The 19,469-nt window shown below is 49.8% G+C and overlaps 1 protein-coding gene across 1 annotated transcript; it reads right to left on the bottom strand.

Annotated features, from left to right (window-relative positions):
* Positions 1-503: 503 nt before the first annotated feature.
* On the bottom strand, positions 504-19,245 carry LOC137301247 (membrane frizzled-related protein-like). Its single transcript, XM_067970708.1, has 9 exons — positions 19,204-19,245; positions 15,304-15,384; positions 12,920-13,022; positions 11,100-11,222; positions 9,125-9,319; positions 6,836-7,064; positions 5,477-5,607; positions 3,939-4,015; positions 504-572 (listed from the first exon to the last, which is right to left on the bottom strand). The coding sequence occupies exons 1-8, from the start codon at positions 19,243-19,245 to the stop codon at positions 4,005-4,007; spliced, it is 915 nt and encodes a 304-aa protein (XP_067826809.1). The 3' UTR covers positions 504-572; positions 3,939-4,004.
* Positions 19,246-19,469: the final 224 nt, after the last annotated feature.

The following is a 19,469-nucleotide window of genomic DNA, read 5'->3' as shown; positions in this document are numbered from 1 at the left end:
GAATTTTCTACCCCAGAGGGCTGTGGATGCTCAGTCGTTGAGTATATTCAAGACTGAGATAGATAGATTTTTGGACTCTAGGGGAATCAAGGGATATGGGGTTTGGGCGGGAAAGTGGAGTTGAGATTGAAGATCAGCCATGATCTTATTGAAAGGTGAAGCAGGCTCTAGGAGCCATATGGCTTATTCCTGCTCCTATTTCTTATGTTCTTATGTGCAGTTACACAGTGAGGAACCCTTACCCTGTGACTAATCCTGTTCAATCAGGTTAGAAACACCCAACATGAAAGTCTCCTGCAGGAAGTTCAAGATATTTTAAAGTGGGACTGGCGGTCGACATGTTTCTGACATCAAAATTTGGATACCTACGCTCTCCCCGTACCAGATTATATCAGGCTGGCCTGTTTCCCCGGCTCCCTGCAGTGAGTGAGGCGACAGTCCCTTACCGTGGTGGGGAGGAGCACAGTTCACCTCGTCGGTCTTGTCCAAACAATCGTAAAAGTTGTTGCAGTTAAAACTGGCGAAAAGGCAGCGGCCACCATCGCACAGGAACTCGTCCCAGGCACAGCTCTCTGAGGCAAGAGAGGAAAGGTTCAATCCCATCACCAATCTTCAATATGGAATGAACTGCCCACAAACCAGTTAACAAGCTCTTCCACATGAGATGCAAGCCATGTCCCACAGGAACACAACATACAAAGTGCAAAGAAAGTGATAACCCGTCTGGTCTGTGGTACCCCATCTGAGCTGTGATAACCCGTCTGGTCTGTGGTACCCCATCAGAGCTGTGATAACCCGTCTGGTCTGTGGTACCCCATCAGAGCTGTGATAAATCGTCTGGTCTGTGGTACCCCATCTGAGCTGTGATAACCCGTCTGGTCTGTGGTACCCCATCAGAGCTGTGACAACCGTCTGGTCTGTGGTACCCCATCAGAGCTGTGATAACCCGTCTGGTCTGTGGTACCCCATCTGAGCTGTGATAACCCGTCTGGTCTGTGGTACCCCATCAGAGCTGTGACAACCGTCTGGTCTGTGATAACCTGCTTGGTCTGTAATTACACGTCTGGTCTGTGATAACCCGTCTGGTCTATGATAACCTGTTTGGTCTGTGATAACCCGTCTGAGCTGTGATAACAGTCTGGTCTGTAATTACACGTCTGGTCTGTGATAACACGTCTGGCCTGTGATAATCCTAATTTTTCCTGGAGACCTTAAAACCGTGGCCACGGTCTATCCTTCCTCCGATAATCTCCAGGATCCTACATGTGCAGTTTAACCAGCAGCACTCAAAACAGTCTGGTTTCTGACATGTTGTGAAATACTACATCCTTAAACTGGCCCAGAAAAGTGTGGACCATCCCTTTAAGAATAACCCAATTCATCTCTCTTTTTACACAGTAACTCAGCCCGGGGCCTGTTATTAATGGTGTACATCAGGGAGCCTGAAGCCACTAATGAACTGATGATCAGTTGGCTTACTAACCTGGCTCCCTATCCCTGAATGTGGTGGCCAGGCATTCCAGGAATGTGCAGTCTGTGTAGATGGAAACCACATGGAGACACACAGCAACTCCAAGACCAGGACTTTAACCCATTGGCTCGTCACAATCTCTTTTAAAATATAATTTAGGAAACTCTCTCCACCTTAGATATTTTTTTCCAAAATGATTGTTAAAAACACCAAGCCCGGAATTACATTACCCAGATCACACTGCTGGGTGCATCATAATAACTCACTCATAGGCCAAGAGATTTGGGTATGGCCATTCGCAGGAGTGAGGGTGGGGGTGCAGAGATCAGTCCCTGCGCCTGAATGGTGAGGCCCAAGGTGCCCCCGATATTGGGCCTCGGGCCTCATTTTCATCGAGCTAGCAAGCTGCAGACAGTAACAGAGGAAGAGTGATTGAAGATCGGGGAGTGGCCAGTGTCTCAGTGACTCTCAGGTAAAGTGAGGAAGGGGGGTGGGCAACCGGGAAAGGGGGGCGACCGGGAAAGGGGGACGACCGGGAAAGGGGACGACCGGGAAAGGGGGATGACCGGGAAAGGGGGGTGACCGGGAAAGGGGGGTGACCGGGAAAGGGGGGGTGACTGGGAAAGTGGGACGACCAGGAAAGCGGGGGTGACTGGGAAAGGGAGCAACCGGGTAAGAGGGGGTGACCGGGAAAGGGAGCCACCTGGAAAGGGGGCGTGATTGGGAAAGGGGGCGACCGGGAAAGGGAGCGACCGGGAAAGTGGGGTGACCGGGAAAGGGGGGTGACTGGAAAAGGGGGTGTGACCGGGAAAGGGGGCGTGACCGGGAAAGAGGGCGTGACCGGGTCGGGACGGAGTGGTGGTTGAGGCGGGGGGGAGGGCGTTGTGGTCGGGAGGGGGGTTAAATGCAGGGTCGGGACTCCTGCTCCTCCCGGCTTCACATTCAGGTGAATATATTTAAACACTTAGCTCATTGGTTGTGGTCCCTTTAAGGACCTCCTGTTAGGCTGCATGTAGACCTGGTTTTCCTGAGTGCGGTGGTGCTGACTGCCTCTTGCAGTGGGGGCCAATTCTTCAACCTTTACCAATATGGCAGGCAATGCATTCCTGGCTCATAATGAGCGTTTGCTTCCTGTCCGCCATACTGGAGACTCAGGAGGCTGTTTAGTGTCCGAATTTCTAGGCCATAGTTTCTCGCACCGCTGGACGGGATACAGGAAATAACTGCAGAAGGGCAGTGTCTGAAATGTTAACTTCACTTCTCTCAACAGATGCTATCACTGATTTGCTGAGTGTTTCCAGCATTTTCTGTTTTTGTTTCAGGAAATAACTCGTCTGTTCAGTAACTTATCTCCAATCTCTCTCTGTGTCAACAGTCCTCATCTATTTCATCAATGTTATTTTAGGCAATTACTTGTGAACGCTCCTCTCTTGTTCCTCTGAAGTTCTAAATACCCTGCCCAACACATACAGAATTACATCAAGTCTACAGCATAGAAACAGGCCACTCGGCCCAACTGGTCTATGCCAGTGTTTATTCTCCACACGAGCCTCCTCCCTCCCCTCTTCATCTAACTCTATCAGCATATCCTTCTATTTCTTTTTTCTTCATTGCTTATTTAGCTTCCCCTTAAATGCAAGTATGCTATTCACCCCAACTAATCCTTGTGGTAGGGTTGATACACTGTCCCATCAAACACTCCCAGGGCAGGTACAGGGTTAGATACAGAGTAAAGCTCCCTCTACACTGTCCCATCAAACACTCCCAGGGCAGGTACAGGGTTAGATACAGAGTAAAGCTCCCTCTACACTGTCCCATCAAACACTCCCAGGGCAGGTACAGGGTTAGATACAGAGTAAAGCTCCCTCTACACTGTCCCATCAAACACTCCCAGGGCAGGTACAGGGTTAGATACAGAGTAAAGCTCCCTCTACACTGTCCCATCAAACACTCCCAGGGCAGGTACAGGGTTAGATACAGAGTAAAGCTCCCTCTACACTGTCCCATCAAACACTCCCAGGGCAGGTACAGGGTTAGATACAGAGTAAAGCTCCCTCTACACTGTCCCATCAAACACTCTCAGGGCAGGTACAGGGTTAGATACAGAGTAAAGCTCCCTCTACACTGTCCCATCAAACACTCCCAGGGCAGGTACAGGGTTAGATACAGAGTAAAGCTCCCTCTACACTGTCCCATCAAACACTCCCAGGGCAGGTACAGGGTTAGATACAGAGTAAAGCTCCCTCTACACTGTCCCATCAAACACTCTCAGGGCAGGTACAGGGTTAGATACAGAGTAAAGCTCCCTCTACACTGTCCCATCAAACACTCCCAGGGCAGGTACAGGGTTAGATACAGAGTAAAGCTCCCTCTACACTGTCCCTCAAACATTCCCAGGGCAGGTACAGCACAGGTATAAAGAGTTCAGCTTTATCCGAGGTTGGATTTCCCTCCATGAGTCCATTACCTTTGTGATGGAGCCGTCACCACAAGCTTACTGACACAGCAGGGAGCACATTCCACATTGGAGAAATCACTCTGCTCCTGAGACCAAAACAAACAGAGGCACTTCCTTAAAAACTGGGAACATTCCCAGTTAAAATATGGAACTGGACCCTCCCTTCATTATCCCGTTGACCTTCTTAAAACACTTGAAAGAGCAGACAAATAATGGTTGCACCATTTGCTCCCTTCAGATACAGAGTGACAGAGCGATGACGTGGAGCCACACTTCACATCATCACATCTGTCGTACTTGACAGTGCCCCGAACCCCAACTTCGTGCTGCAGCATCAGCAGTGGAAATCTGGAAAACTCTCGCCCCAAAAAGCTGTTGAGACTGAGGGTCAATTGAAAATTTCCAACCTGAGATTGATATATTTTTTGTTAGGCAAGAGTATTACGGCATATGGAACCAAGGATGGAGTTAAGATACAGATCAGCCATGATCTAATTGAATGATAGAACAGGCTTGAGGGGCTGAATGGCCTACTCCTGTTCCTATTTTCCCAAAGGCTGAAGACTAAAAGATTCCAGGATCAATCCTCAGTCTGTTCTGAGTTAAGTGATCCCCAGCTGAGGACTCTGGGGTAGGGAGCAGTTAAAATCAGGCAGGCGTTCCACTCCTGATTGTTAACCAGTGACCCTTCCTGCGAACTGAGGTGTGGACATTGGTAAGGAGAGGATCAGGCCTCTCATGCTCGAATGCCCTGCTAACTCTCCTCACTGTCTGGACTTACACCTGAAGAACTGCCACTGGGGTGAGGTGCCTGATGCCTGTAGAATTGTACCCAAGCTGGGCTGGAAACCTTGGGGAGAGGAGAGGAGAAATGATAATTTTCCGTGGGATTGAAGCACGATCAATGCTACAGAGGCAAGCAGTGGAAGGTGAGGGTTCAGGAGGACAAAAGAAAGACTTGTATTTATTTAACACCTTAATAAGTCTCTAGGAACTGTCTCACAGTTCTTCAGATACAATGGGGGTCATTTTGACTTTGTGCGATAGTGTAAGACGGGTGACAGCGAATCAGCAACTTGCTTTACGTCTCACCCCATTTTTATTTCCATTAACTTCATTTCGATAGCTGATGATTCGCTATTGCCCCTTTCACATTATCGCACAAAGTCAAAATTACCCCCACTTAGTGAAGTGACTGTTGCCATGTGATAAATGCAACAGCAAGAGCTCACTAACAGGAGTGACCGGTTCATGTGATGTTGCGTTGTTTGATGGAGGATATTGCCCTGCACACCGGGAAATCTCCCCCGCTCTTCAAATAATGCTGGGTGGGTGGGGTAATTCTCACCTTCACCCCCTGAGAAGGAATCTGGCCCGAGTGAATTGTGATTTTGATGCTGTTGATTTTAATCAGGCAGTTCTACAACGGGCCTGTCGATCCGCTCCCCCCAGATTACTGCCCAGGGAGTGAAGGTGAAAGTTACCCCTCCGAGATCTCTCTCTCACATCCACCCGAACCGTCTGCAGCAGATATTAAATCCACTTACTGTCACTTGGTGCAATCATCCAGTATCGTGCCGTGAAACCACGTCCCCCAACACTACTGTCCGACACGAAGGAGACTTTAAGCCTGCTGGTGTTGGTATTAAGAGTGGGAGGTGCTACATTCCCACACAACCTGTCGAGGGATCGTAAAATGTCATAAAAATGGAACACACAAAACCCATAACCCCCCGCACCAAATGCCTTGTGTCACTCCTGATTTCCGATCAATGGTGTTATTGATATCGATTGACGCATGACCCATGACCTCCTGCTTATTTCTAAATGTAGTGATGATGTGGAGATGCCGGTGATGGACTGGGGTGGACAAATGTAAGGAATCTTACAACACCAGGTTATAGTCCAACAATTTTATTTTACCGAAAGCTTGTGATTTTAAAATAAAATTGTTGGACTATAACCTGGTGTTGTAAATGTAGTGAAAAGCAATACTTTATGAACATACATATTCTTAATATACTTGCTTCCTGGCTGAGGTGCCTCCTGCTTCACTCACCTGGCCTGAACTGAGAGCCCAAGGCATCGACCTCACTCCCATAACCATGTCTATCCCACTGGACAGGGCTTCAGATCAAAGTCAGCCCACAACCTGACCTGATCATTCCCCTTCCCCAGCTCTCTGGATAAAAGCCTCGAGTCTACCCGACACCTTCCCACACAGGGCAGCAGCATCTTCTTCTTATTATTGTTATTATTAGTAATAAAAATGCCCTCCGTCACCACCAGAGGGAACTTGTTCACACTGTGAACCACAGGACGCGGGGAGTCCTCAGTTACAGGAGGTAGAGGGAAGGGACTGTTATCTGGGGAGGCCAGGGGGGTCAGAGGTGAGTTAAAACCCTCACCATTTGCCCAGTCCAGATGGGGGAGGGAGGGAGGGAGGTATTTTAAAGAAACACGAAGCTGTTTGTTCACAAGCAATCGTCTGAAACTGTAACAGATCAGATCACAGGAGCATTTACTGGAGGGAAGGGGAGAAAACCAGAGGGAGGGGGAAAGAAGCACAGACTCCAAACTCTGCTTCTAATGACCCTCACGCACAAATCCCAAACAACACTGAGAGGAAGTAGAATCAGGAAATAGATGGAGCGAATTACTGAGATATTGGGGGCAATTTTAACCTAACCCGTCAGTCGGGAGTAACGCTGCTTTCACACCCGCCCGATTTTACTCTCCATTGAAATCAATATTGGGCAGGATGTAAAACGGACGTTCCACCCGATCCCATGGGATTCCCGCCCGGTGAGTTCAATTAAAATTATCCCTATTAATTCACCGACAAATGACAGCGAGTTTAGTTTTTAAGCGCAGTCTTGTTTTCCCCTGGCAGTCTGCCGTCCGACCTCGCTATTTGGTGGGAGTGAAGCCCGTTCTCCGTCTCCTCGTGAAGATCCAGCCGGTCGAAATGGCACGGTGACTGCCCCTCAATATTCAGCGAGTCGACCTTAAACTGAACCACGCTCCCCGACTCCACCACGATCCACCAAACACAAAGCAGGTTTGCCGGGTATTGCGCTGGATAACGAGGGGTGGAGAACGAGCCCTCAGGGTCCTGAAGGATCCCACCGCACACTGCAACCAAAGGAAACAGGAGTCAGTGCAGCTGGCGATTAACCCCTCGAGCCCCGCCCGGCCTGCTGCCTTTATATAATATGCTCAGGGTGACAGTGGTTTCCATCTCACACCCACATGGAGCACCAGGATCAAGCAACTTGGGAAAGTCACATCCCAACGGGATTCTCTGCTCCAGGTTCTTTATCTCCCAGTGTACTGGGGGCTGTCGTCATTCAGCCACTGGCCTGTCCTTCCTGTAGCCTAAGTACGAGTCCAGCCAGGATGATGGGAGTTCCCTCTCTCGACCATTGGGCTCCTGTCTGAAATTAATTTGAGGCAGTTTTACCCCAGTTCTTACTGGCAGGGGGTTCTCAGCATAAAAATGTCCACAATTCAGCGTCAATTGGCAATTTCATTCAAAGATTTCACAGAGATAGCTGGACTGGGAAATGGAAATGTCAAAAAGTAGGATTCAGGTATATTCTTGCAGTAGATGGAATTTTACTCAGCATCAACCACGTGCTGTACCTGCCCTGGGAGTGTTTGATGGGACAGTGCAGAGGGAGCTTTACTCTGTATCTAACCCTGTACCTGCCCTGGGAGTGTTTGATGGGACAGTGCAGAGGGAGCTTTACTCTGTATCTAACCCTGTACCTGCCCTGGGAGTATTTGATGGGACAGTGTAGAGGAAGCTTTACTCTGTATCTAACCCTGTACCTGCTCTGGGAGTGTTTGATGGGACAGTGTAGAGGGAGCTTTACTCTGTATCTAATGCTGTACCTGCCCTGGGAGTGTTTGATGGGACAGTGTAGAGGGAGCTTTACTCTGTATCTAACCCATGCTGTACCTGCCCTGGGAGTGTTTGATGGGACAGTGTAGAGGGAGCTTTACTCTGTATCTAACCCTGTACCTGCCCTGGGAGTGTTTGATGGAACGGTGTAGAGGGAGCTTTACTCTGTATCTAACCCTGTACCTGCCCTGGGAGTGTTTGATGGGACAGTGTAGAGGGAGCTTTACTCTGTATCTAACCCGTGCTGTACCTGCCCTGGGAGTGTTTGATGGATCAGTGTAGAGGGAACTTTACTCTGTATCTAACCCTGTACCTGCCCTGGGGGTGTTTGATGGGACGGTGTAGAGGGAGCTTTACTCTGTATCTACCCCTGTACCTGCCCAGGGAGTGTTTGATGGGACAGTGTAGAGGGAGCTTTACTCTGTACCTAACCCGTGCTGTACCTGCCCTGGGAGTGATTGATGGGACAGTGTAGAGGGAGCTTTACTCTGTATTTAACCCGTGCTGTACCTGCCCTGGGAGTTTGCTCTATTCCCCTCTCTAATACAGAAATTTCTAATTCCAATTTTGGATTGATTTTCTCTCCTCTTAAAGAAATATTGTAGTCTTAAGGTTTGATTATGTCATTCACCAGCCAAGTGCACCTTGTGCTGTAAATATTGTTTTTTTAAAGTTGCTCAAAATTACCATAGCACAGTAATCTGCCTGAGTGGACAGGACATAGACAGTGGCACAAAACTTCCTCACTATCTATATACTGACTGTAGGAAGGAGTTTTCAGAGTTTAGTGTCTCTGCACCATTCTCGGGACTTCCCAAAAGTGTAAGCCCCCTATGAGGCCTTGGTGTAGGCCTGACTCTGTGCTCCTGTGTTACCAACAGTACTGGTTTCCACCAGGTTTGATTATCGAAGGGTCGAGCTGAAAGGAAACTTCTTGGACTGGAAAGATATGATGAGCTCTGCGCTGAGACTGTTTTTAATACTTTTTACATAAATGGACTTAGGAATTGGGGGAACAATTTCCAAGTTTGTTGATGCACCAAATTGGGAGGTTTGGCAAATTTTAATGAAGACTGTGAAAGATTGAGGTTACAGATAGGTGAGCAGGAAGGGCAGATTAGTGGCAGATACAATTCAATGTAGAGAAATCTGAGAGGTGAAGTAAATTATGGAAGTTAGAATGGGGAAAGGAATGGGTGGCTTATGTGAATAAAAGCACCAGTGCAGACTTGATGGGCCGAAAGGCCTGTTTGTGTGATGGAACATTGTACAGGGTACTAACACTCACATGGTGATGGTGTTGAGGTTCGGGACGGTGCAGTAGGTGCTGAAACCTCAGGAGTGCCCAGGATCGTGCTCTCGAAGCTGGAAGTGGCCACAGAGGGAGAGGCTGTAAACAGGCTGATCAAAGTCCCATTGCCATCGTATTGGGCAGTGGCCATTTCCCCAGAACGATTAGCTGATGATTCCTGAATAACAAATTCTATAGAGAGAAAGAAGAACATTGGATGGATCTGGACAATGGCAAGTCTATCGACCATAGCAACAGGCACTTTACACAGAGTTACAGAGGGCAGTGTGAGGGCGTAGAGTGTTGGACCCTTGTGATGTGTTATGGAAGGTGAAGGTTCTACTTGTCCCTCCACAGCCCCAGTTTCAGACCGAATTGTCTGCAAGCAGTAGGAGGAAAATTGGAAGGAAGAGTGTCATTGATGGAGTGTTACTGATAAGTGTCAGCTATGGCTCAGTGCGTAGCACCTCTCTCTCACCTCTGAGTCAGAAGGTCATGGGTTCAGGTCCCATTTCAGAGGCTTGAGCACAAAATCTAGGCTGCCAGTCCCAGTGCCAGTACTGCGGGAGTGCTGTACTGTCAGAGGTGCTGTCTTTCAGATGAGATGTTAAACTGAGGCACAGTCTGCCCTCTCAGGTGGACATAAAAGATCCCATGGTCAATCAAGGCCCTGGAGACAGTAGTAATATTTGAAGAAGACCAGGGGAGTTCTCCCTGCTGTCCTGGCCAATATTTATCCCTTAACCAACATCACTAAAATAGATTATCTGGTTGTTATCACCTTGCTGTGTGCAAATTGGCTGCCACATTTCCTACACTACAACAGTGACTACACTTCAAAAAGTACTTCATTGGCTGTAAAGTGCTTTGGGACGTCCTGAGGTTGTGAAAGGCGTTACATAAATACAAATTTTTTCTTTTTAATGGGGCACCTGCGGAGGTTTGGTAACTGTCCTATGCTCTCAGCGCTAGTGACAAGGGATCGAGTAACACTTACAAATATATTGGAGGGAAAGCTTTGATGGAGCAGAAAAACCCGCTCCTGCCGGTGAATCATACATTTATCTCATTATTTGACTGGAGAAGTTAGATTTGGAGATATATTGAGTTTAGAAGGTAGGTGGGTGTAGCGGTGATTATTGTTATCAGTTACTACAGTCTCCAGGGCCTTGATTGACCACTCTCTCTCTGTCTTTGCCCCAGTTGAGTGACTGGGTGGGTTGGGAGTTGATGCCACGCACGGTGTTTGGACAATCTCCATGGACCAGTTGCTCTTTTCCTGCCCTGTTCATGATCCAATGTTCCTCCCTATCAGAGTGTGATGTTCAGTATTCTGAAACTACCTGCGAATGATGATAGAGAGCGGCCTTGTTCTTCACAATTAAAACTTTTCCCACCCAACTGGGCTGCGAGCCAGTCACACAGCTCTGGGGGGGGGGTGTAACAGTGGGAGTCGCTGCCTGTTGTGGGCAGTCACACAGCTCTGGGGGGCAGGTGGGGGTTTAACAGTGGGAGTCGCTGCCTGTTATGGGCAGTCACACAGCTCTGGGGGGGGGGGCGGGTGGGGGTGTAACAGTGGGAGTCGCTGCCCGTTATGGGCAGTCACACAGCTCTGGGGGGGGCGGGTGGGGGTGTAACTGTGGGAGTCGCTGCCTGTTATGGACAATCACACAGCTCTGGGGGGCAGGTGGGGGTGTAACAGTGGGAGTCGCTGCCTGTTATGGGCAGTCACACAGCTCTCGGAGAGGAGGGTGGGGGTGTAACAGTGGGAGTCGCTGCCTGTTATGGGCAGTCACACAGCTCTGGGGGGCGGGTGGGGGTGTAACTGTGGGAGTCGCTGCCTGTTATGGGCAGTCACACAGCTCTGGGGGGGGCGGGTGGGGGTGTAACAGTGGGAGTCGCTGCCTGTTATGGGCAGCCCGGCTTAAACTCAGCACCGCTGCCATCTGCCTGAATAAATTCAGATACTCACGGACGATGAAGGTGATCAGACTGCCTCCGATAGTCACAGTCAGAATGACAGCAGTCACTATGACAAAGAGCCACATTGAGCGTGTGCCAGCTCTCCGAGCCAGCGTTTCCCAGGAACCATTCACTGGAGTAGGGAAAGACAAAATTCATTAACAGCAACCTGGCTCCCAAAACACAGCCCGAACCTTGGTTTGTGATTATTTCCCTCCACCCCTCTCGCCTGACAGTGCTGACTCGGCCTGGTGCACATTTACATGGGCCAGACACTCGAATCTTATCCAAGTGTTGACCAATAATTGGTCAAGGTGGCCTCAGAGCTGAGCCTGGTCTTGTCCACACGTGTACTGTCCAGGGGTAACTGGATATAATCAGGAGCAGGGACCCTGGGGATTTTGGTTCTCCTCCCTTGCTCAGGAGCCTATTGTAGCGACTGTCTGCCTGAGGTGAGCTAACTCAGCGCAGAGTAAGAATTGTACCTGGGGCTTTCTGGCCTTTGGTTCAGTGCCACACCCGGCAGTGGAGTTACCAACCGAGCCATTTTGGGGAGCTGAATTACCGACATTTTAACTTTAATTAAGGTATTAATTTCCTGTGAGATTCTGTTTCATTTGTTGGGGTTTGGGACAGTGTTAGATTCGTCCTGTTGGGAATATGGGAATTGCTGGATGGAAAAAGACCAGCGTCCATCTAGTTCACCTTCTACCATCCTGGTAGTCACATGATACAATAATGGAGTTGTTGACTAATCATAGCAATCAATCTCTCTCAATTAGTCTCCAACAGACCCAGACAGGAGGCGAGGAAAACCCCCAGTGGTGGAGAGCTTTGGGAACCATAGGTCCAAGTCCTGTTGCTCTCCAGCATGTTACGCTTACCATATGTCATGTCTCAAATTACTCAGATACTGTATCCCAAAATATTATTTTCTGAAAGCAATCTATATCATTTGTATTTGAATGAATCAATACTATCTGCTTCCTCCCGCTAACCATAGATTGGCCACTCGCTGACTTAATCCTGACTAAATATTAATAACTAATAACACCTCCATATCATGAGGCATAGAAATGAGCAGAGAAAATGGATTTATATATTTTAATAAACAGACTCGAGGTGACCAGTTTATGGTTTAGATATTTCCAGAGCAGCCACCTGAAAACCCGGATCAATGGTGTTTCTGCAAATTAGTTTTGAAGTTGCCCCCTGTTCATATCCCATTCCCTGTTCATATCCCATTCCCTGTGCATAGTCCCATTCCCTGTGCATAGTCCCATTCCCTGTGCATAGTCCCATTCCCTGTGCATATCCCATTTGTCTGAGATTCATTCAGCTGAATGGGTCTGAATGATTCAGAGCCCGAGGACTCCCACCTCCTGGGACCATCGAGTGACTGGTCTGGAAATATCTAAACTGGAAACTGGTCACTCGAGTCTGCTTATTCAAATATATAAATTAATATTTATAGTCAGAATTAATATTTATATTAGGTATTAATATTTTCAATTAATTTTCACCAGCTGGAAAACCAAAGCCCCAGAACTCCAGCCCTGACCCCATCCTTACCCCAATCCCTAGACTTGATGGTGCAGCATTCCCAGGGCCCCCTGATTCAGGCTTCCCCTGTCAATGCCAATCCCTCCCCACCATCTCCCCACCCCCTCCCCACGCTCCTACCCATTATCCAGCCCCACCCCACCCCCTCACCACCTTCCCCACCCCATCCCCGCCCCCCTTCCACGAGGGAGAACCCAGAGTGTGTGCCGCGGTCGAGTTAGGATTCAGGCTCGAGGCTCTTGGTTGTGTGTCCAGTGCTGAATGTACCTGATTCATTCCGCTGGATAGTTTTCGTGTAGTTTCCAGTTCCTTGATCCACCTGCTCTTCATTTGCACTGTCGGGCTGGTAGGCTGGGTTAACAAAATCTGTCTGAAAACAAGCAATTAACTGGCTTCATTTTCCAAATTTTGAAGCTTTTTTCAGTTTTTGTCCCTCTCTGTCCTGTGCCATCTCACGGGTCCAATTCCCCTCCATTGGTTGGGGTGAGGATTGGAGTGAGGGTTGGGGAGAGGGTTGTGGTGACGGTTTGGGAGAGGGTTGGGGAGAGGGTTAGGGAGAGGTTTGGAGTGAAGGTTGGGGAGAGGGTTGGGGAGAGGGTTAGGGTGAGGGTTGGGGAGAGGGTTGGGGAGAGGGTTGGGGAGAGGGTTGGGGAGAGGGTTGGAGTGAGGGTTGGGGAGAGGGTTGGAGTGAGGGTTGGGGAGAGGGTTGGAGTGAAGGTTGGGGAGAGGGTTGGGGAGAGGGTTGGGGAGAGGGTTGGAGTGAAGGTTGGGGAGAGAGTTGGGGAGAGGGTTGGGGAGAGGGTTGGGGAGAGGGTTGGGGAGAGGGTTGGGGAGAGGGTTAGGGTGAGGGTTGGGGAGAGGGTTGGGGAGAGGGTTAGGGTGAGGGTTGGGGAGAGGGTTAGGGTGAGGTTTGGGGAGAGGGTTGTGGTGAAGGTTGGGGAAAGGGTTGGAGTGAGGGTTAGGGTGATGACTGGGGAGAGAGTTGGAATGGGGGTTGGGAAGAGGTTTGGAGTGAGGTTTGGGGAGAAGTTGGGGAGAGGGTCGGGGAGAGGGTTGGATGAGAGGGTTAGGGTGAAGGTTGGGGAGAGGGTTGTGGTGAAGGTTTGGGAGAGGGTTGGAGTGAGGGTTGAGGTGATGATTGGGGAGAGAGTTGGAATGAGGGTTGGGGAGAGGGTTAGAGTGAGGTTTGGGGAGAAGGTTGAGGAGAGGGTTGGAGTGAGGGTTGGAGTGAGTGTTGGGGAGAAGGTTAGGGAGAAGGTTAGGGAGAAGGTTAGGGAGAAGGTTAGGGAGAGGGTTGGGGAGAGGGTTGGGGAGAGGGTTGGAGTGAGGGTTGGGGTGATGATTGGGGAGAGAGTTGGGGTGAGGGTGGGGTGAGGGTTGGAGTGAGGGTTGGAGTGAGGTTTGGGGAGAGGGTGGGGAGAGGGTTGGAGTGAGGGTTAGGGTGAAGGATGGAGTGAAGGTTGGGGAGAGGGTTGGGGAGAGAGTTGGGATGAGGGTTGGAGTGAGGGTTGGAGTGAGGGTTGGAGTGAGGGTTGGAGTGAGGGTTAGGGTGAAGGTTGGGTTGAGGGTTGGAGTGTGGGGTGCGGAGAGGGTTGGAGTGAGGGTTGGAGTGAGGGTTGGAGTGAGGGTTGGGTTGAGGGTTGGAGTGTGGGGTGCGGAGAGGGTTGGAGTGAGGGTTGGAGTGAGGGTTGGAGTGAGGGTTGGGTTGAGGGTTGGAGTGAGGGGTGTGGAGAGGGTTGGAGTGAGGGTTGGAGTGAGGGTTGGGTTGAGGGTTGGAGTGTGGGGTGCGGAGAGGGTTGGAGTGAGGGTTGGAGTGAGGCTTGGAGTGAGGCTTGGAGTGAGGGTTGGGTTGAGGGTTGGAGTGTGGGGTGCGGAGAGGGTTGGAGTGAGGGTTGGAGTGAGGGTTGGAGTGAGGGTTGGAGTGTGGGGTGTGGAGAGGGTTGGAGTGAGGGTTGGAGTGAGGGTTGGGTTGAGGGTTGGAGTGTGGGGTGCGGAGAGGGTTGGGGAGAGAGTTGGGATGAGGGTTGGAGTGAGGGTTGGAGTGAGGGTTGGAGTGAGGTTTGGGGAGAGGGTGGGGAGAGGGTTGGATTGAGGATTGGAGTGAGGGTTGGGTTGAGGGTTGGAGTGAGGGGTGTGGAGAGGGTTGGAGTGAGGGTTGGGTTGAGGGTTGGAGTGAGGGTTGGAGTGAGGGTTGGCGAGACGGTTGGGGTGTGGGTTTAATTGAGGGTTGGGTTGAAGTTTGGGGCGATATAATCAGCCGTATTTTGGAGGGGAAGAATCAGCCAGGTTCCTGCCCCTGACCACTGTCCAGTGACCTGTTTGAGTCTCGGGGGAAGGGCAGAACTGGGCTCGGCTGTGATGACTTTCCATGTGGAGTAGCCTGGTGACACGTGATCTCTGGGCAGACACATTACAGAATGGCCACCTGTACAAGGCACTGGGGGAGCGCATGATTCCTGTAGGATTGGACCCAGCAACAAGAACCAGCTTGGAGCGGGAGGGGAGGACAGTGGGGAAAATGATTTCGCAGAGAGCAATGTGAATCAAAGAAGGACACGAAATATTGAGTGGTTTATAAAATTAATCCACAAATAGATCCCTCGCTTTAAAGAGTTGGGATCATCTGTCTGTGTCTGAAGCCCTGTCCTTACCTTACTCTCCTCTCTCCTGGCCTCTTCCAAAGTGATTTCTGTGAACTCTATTTTCTCTCTCATATTTGAGGAAACCTTGAGCTGGAGACAAAAATCAAGAACAATAGAATTTTACTGGAAGAAATTGGTTCAGAATTTCCCAGCAAGACGTCAGTGTGTCAGGAGAAAAAACATTTCAGTCTGTAGTTCAGTTTCAACACTTTCAGTAGATTTTTTATATTTCTCCCTCTGTCCCTATATATTCATTGACTCACTCTGTACTTTTCTTTCTTACCAAATATATTTTTTGTATATCTCTATTTCTTTCCCCTCCTCTCACTTCTCCCTATCTCTGTTCTCTGTGTACCCTCCAGTATCAAACTTCTTTCTATATCTCTATCTTCCTCTGGCTATCTGTCTTTCCCACTGTCTTTCTGTCTCTGTCTATCTCTACCTCCAGCACTCTCTCTCCCTCTCTCTCTTCCTCTCTCACTCACTCTGTGACTATCTCTCCCTCTGTCTCTCCCTTTCTCCCCCTCTCTCTCTGCCTCTGTCTCTATCTCTCTGTCTTTATCTCTCTCACTCTGAATCTCTCTCTCTCTCTTTGTCTCTCTCCCTCTGTCTTTGCCCCTCTGTCTCTCTCTCTCTCTCCCTCCCTCTCCCTCTCTTTGTCCCCCTCTCTCTCTCTGTCTCTATCTCTCTCCCTCTATCTTTATCTCTCTCCCTCTGTCTTTGCCCCTCTGTCACTCTCTCTCTCTGTCTCGGTCTCTCTCCCTCTATCTCTCTCTCTCTTTGTCTCTCTCCCTCTGTCTCTCACTCTTCCTTTGTCTCTCTGCCTCTGTCTCTCTCTCTCTCCCTTTCTCCCTGTCTCTCTCTTTCTCTCTCACTGTCTCTCTCTCTATTAAGCTCTATGCTCAGCCTGCAGTACTCACAAGTTTTCAAACAGATTAAATCCTGGGTCAGCTGCTCCCCTGTTGGTGTCACTTCAAACACTAAAAAATCAATAGATTTAGTGATGAAAAATGCAAAAAGATTCCAGCCCATGTCAAAAAGATTCCGTGCCTGAAGTTCCCGCAGTGTCTGTGTCAGGTACTCCTCGGCTCTGGATTCTGAGAAGCGGTTTTGAATTGAGCGGCTGTCTGTACCGCAGTCTCTCTCGATCACTATTCCAGTCACATGTGACACTGCAGCCAAATACCTAGAGATTTATGTTTTTCCCTTTCTGAATAGCTCGAAGTTTTACTTTAATCTGAGTCGAGCCTGATAGGAATTAGCAGAGCGTGACAGAGAGAGAACCAGAGAGAGGGAGAGATAGAGAGAAACAGAGCGCGACAGAGAGAGGGAGAGAGCCAGACTCAAGAGAGAGAGAGGACCAGAGAGAGAGAGGGAGAGCCAGACTGAGAGAGAGAGAGAGAGAAAGCTAGACTGAGAGAGAGAGAGCCAGACTGAGAGAGAGCCAGACTGAGAGAGAGAGAGAGCCAGACTGAGAGAGAGAGCCAGAGAGAGAGACTGAGAGAGAGAGCCAGACTCAAGAGAGAGAGAGCCAGACTCAAGAGAGAGAGAGAGCCAGACTGAGAGAGAAAAAGAACCAGACTGAGGGAGAGAACCAGACTGAGGGAGAGAGAGAGAGCCAGACTGAGAGAAAGAGGCAGACTGAGAGAGAGAGAGAGAACCAGACTGAGAGTGAGAACCAGACTGAGGGAGAGAGCCAGACTGAGGGAGAGAGAGAACCAGACTGAAAGCGAGAACCAGACTGAGGGAGAGAGCCAGACTGAGGGAGAGAGAGAGAGAGAGCACCAGAGAGAGAGAGAGAGAGCCAGACTGAGAGAGAGAGAGCCAGAGAGAGAGAGAGAGCCAGACTGAGAGAGAAAGAGAGAGAGCCAGAGAGAGAGAGCCAGACTGAGAGAGAGAACCAGACTCAAGAGAGAGAGAGCCAGACTGAGAGCGAGAACCAGACTGAGGGAGAGAGAGAGAGAGAGCCAGACTGAAAGAGAGAGAAAGAGAGAGCCAGACTGAGAGAAAGAGCCAGACTGAGAGAGAGAGAGAACCAGACTGAGAGCAAGAACCAGACTGAGGGAGAGAGCCAGACTGAGAGAGAGAGAGAGAGAGCACCAGAGAGAGAGAGAGAGCCAGACTGAGAGAGAGAGAGAGAGAGCCAGAGAGAGATAGCCAGACTGAGAGAGAGAGAGAGAGAGCCAGACTGAGAGAGAGAACCAGACTCAAGAGAGAGAGAGAGCCAGACTGAGAGCGAGAACCAGACTCAAGAGAGAGAGAGAGCCAGACTGAGAGCGAGAACCAGACTGAGAGAGAGAACCAGACTCAAGAGAGAGAGAGCCAGACTGAGAGCGAGAACCAGACTGAGAGAGAGAACCCGACAGAGGGAGAGAGCCGGACTGAGGGAGAGAGCCGGACTGAGGGAGAGAGCCGGACTGAGGGAGAGAGCCGGACTGAGGGAGAGCCAGAGAGAGGGAGAGAGAACCAGACTGAGAGAGAGAGCCAGAGAGAGAGAAAACCAGAGAAAGGGAGAGAGCCAGACAGAGAGAGAGAGCCAGACGGAGAGAGAGAGAGAGAGAGAACCAGACTGAGAGAGGGAGCCAGACTGTGTGAGAGAGAGCCAGACTGAGAGAGAGAGCCAGACAGAGAGAGAGAACCAGACTGAGAGAGAGAGCCAGACTGAGAGAGAGAGCCAGACTGAGAGAGAGAACCAGACTGAGAGAGAGAACCAGACTGAGAGAGAGAGCCAGACTGAGAGAGAGGGAACCAGAGAGAGGGAGAGAACCAGACTGAAAGAGAGAGAGCCAGACTGAGAGAGAGAGAGCCAGACTGAGAGAGAGAACCAGACTGAGAGAGAACCAGTCAGAGGGAGAGAACCAGTCAGAGGGAGAGAGCCAGACTGAGGGAGAGAGCCAAACTGAGAGAGAGAGAACCAGACTGAGAGAGAGTGAGAGAGCCAGACTGAGAGAGAGCCAGACTGTGAGAGAGATCCCAGAAACAGCAATGAAATAAATGACCAGATCATAAAGGGTTTTGATAGAGTAAATAAGGAGAAACTGTTTCCAGTGGCAGGAGGGTCGGTAACCAGAGGACACAGATTTAGGGTTAATTGGCAAAAGAACCAGAGGGGAGATGAGAAGACATTTTTTTACACAGTGAGTTGTTATGATCTGGAATGCGCTGCCTGAAAGGGCAGTGGAAGCAGATTCAATAATAACTTTCAAAATGGAATTGGATAAATACTTGAAAAAGAAAAATTTGCAGGGCTCTGGGGAATGAGCAGGGGAGTGGGATTAACTGGACAGCTCTTTCAAAGAGCCGGCACAGACACGATGGGCCGAATGGGCCTCCTTCAGTGTTAGATTCTATGGAGAGAGAGAACCAGACTGAGGGAGAGAGAAAACCAGACTGAGAGAGAGAACCAGACTCAGAGAGAGAGAGAGAGAGAAAACCAGACTGAGAGAGAGAACCAGACTCAGAGAGAGAGAGAGAGAGAGAAAAAACCAGACTGAGAGAGAGCCAGACTGAGAGAGAGAGAACCAGACTGAGAGAGAGAGAGAACCAGACTGAGAGAGAGAGAAAACCAGACTGAGAGAGAGAGAGAACCAGACTGAGAGAGAGAGAGAACCAGACTGAGAGAGAGAGAACCAGACTCAGAGAGAGAGAGAGAGAGAGAACCAGACTGAGAGAGAGAGAGAACCAGACTGAGAGAGAGAGAGAACCAGACTGAGAGAGAGAACCAGACTGAGAGAGAGAACCAGACTCAGAGAGAGAGAGAACCAGACTCAGAGAGAGAACCAGACTGAAAGAGAGAGAGAACCAGACACTCAGACAGACTGAACAGTGACTGAACTCAGCACAAATCAAACATGCGAATGATTTGATCCAACAGCTTCACTCGTGGGTGTAAAAGTGTGAACAACTCACTTGTGCAACCACTTTCTGAAACTGTTTCTCTTTCTCGTTCATTCTCATTGTGTAGAATTTAATCGGAGCCAAATCCCTTCTTGTTCACTCCCATTGTCTAGATTTATAATCAGGGGCGGATTGACACTTGGGCCTATGGGGCCTGTGCCCAGGGACAGCAGCCAAATGTGAGGCCCCCGGAAGAACTGCGGTGTGAGACGGTGTTCAGGGGCGCGGTGTAGAACGGGGAGTCTGCTGGCAGTGAGGGTGGAGGGGAGAGAGAGCGA

This window comes from Heptranchias perlo, chromosome 33 (genome assembly GCF_035084215.1).
Source record: "Heptranchias perlo isolate sHepPer1 chromosome 33, sHepPer1.hap1, whole genome shotgun sequence".
Taxonomy (NCBI): Eukaryota; Metazoa; Chordata; class Chondrichthyes; order Hexanchiformes; family Hexanchidae; genus Heptranchias; species Heptranchias perlo.
Note: the sequence above shows the minus strand (reverse complement) of the source record. Positions and strands in the feature narration are given on the sequence as shown.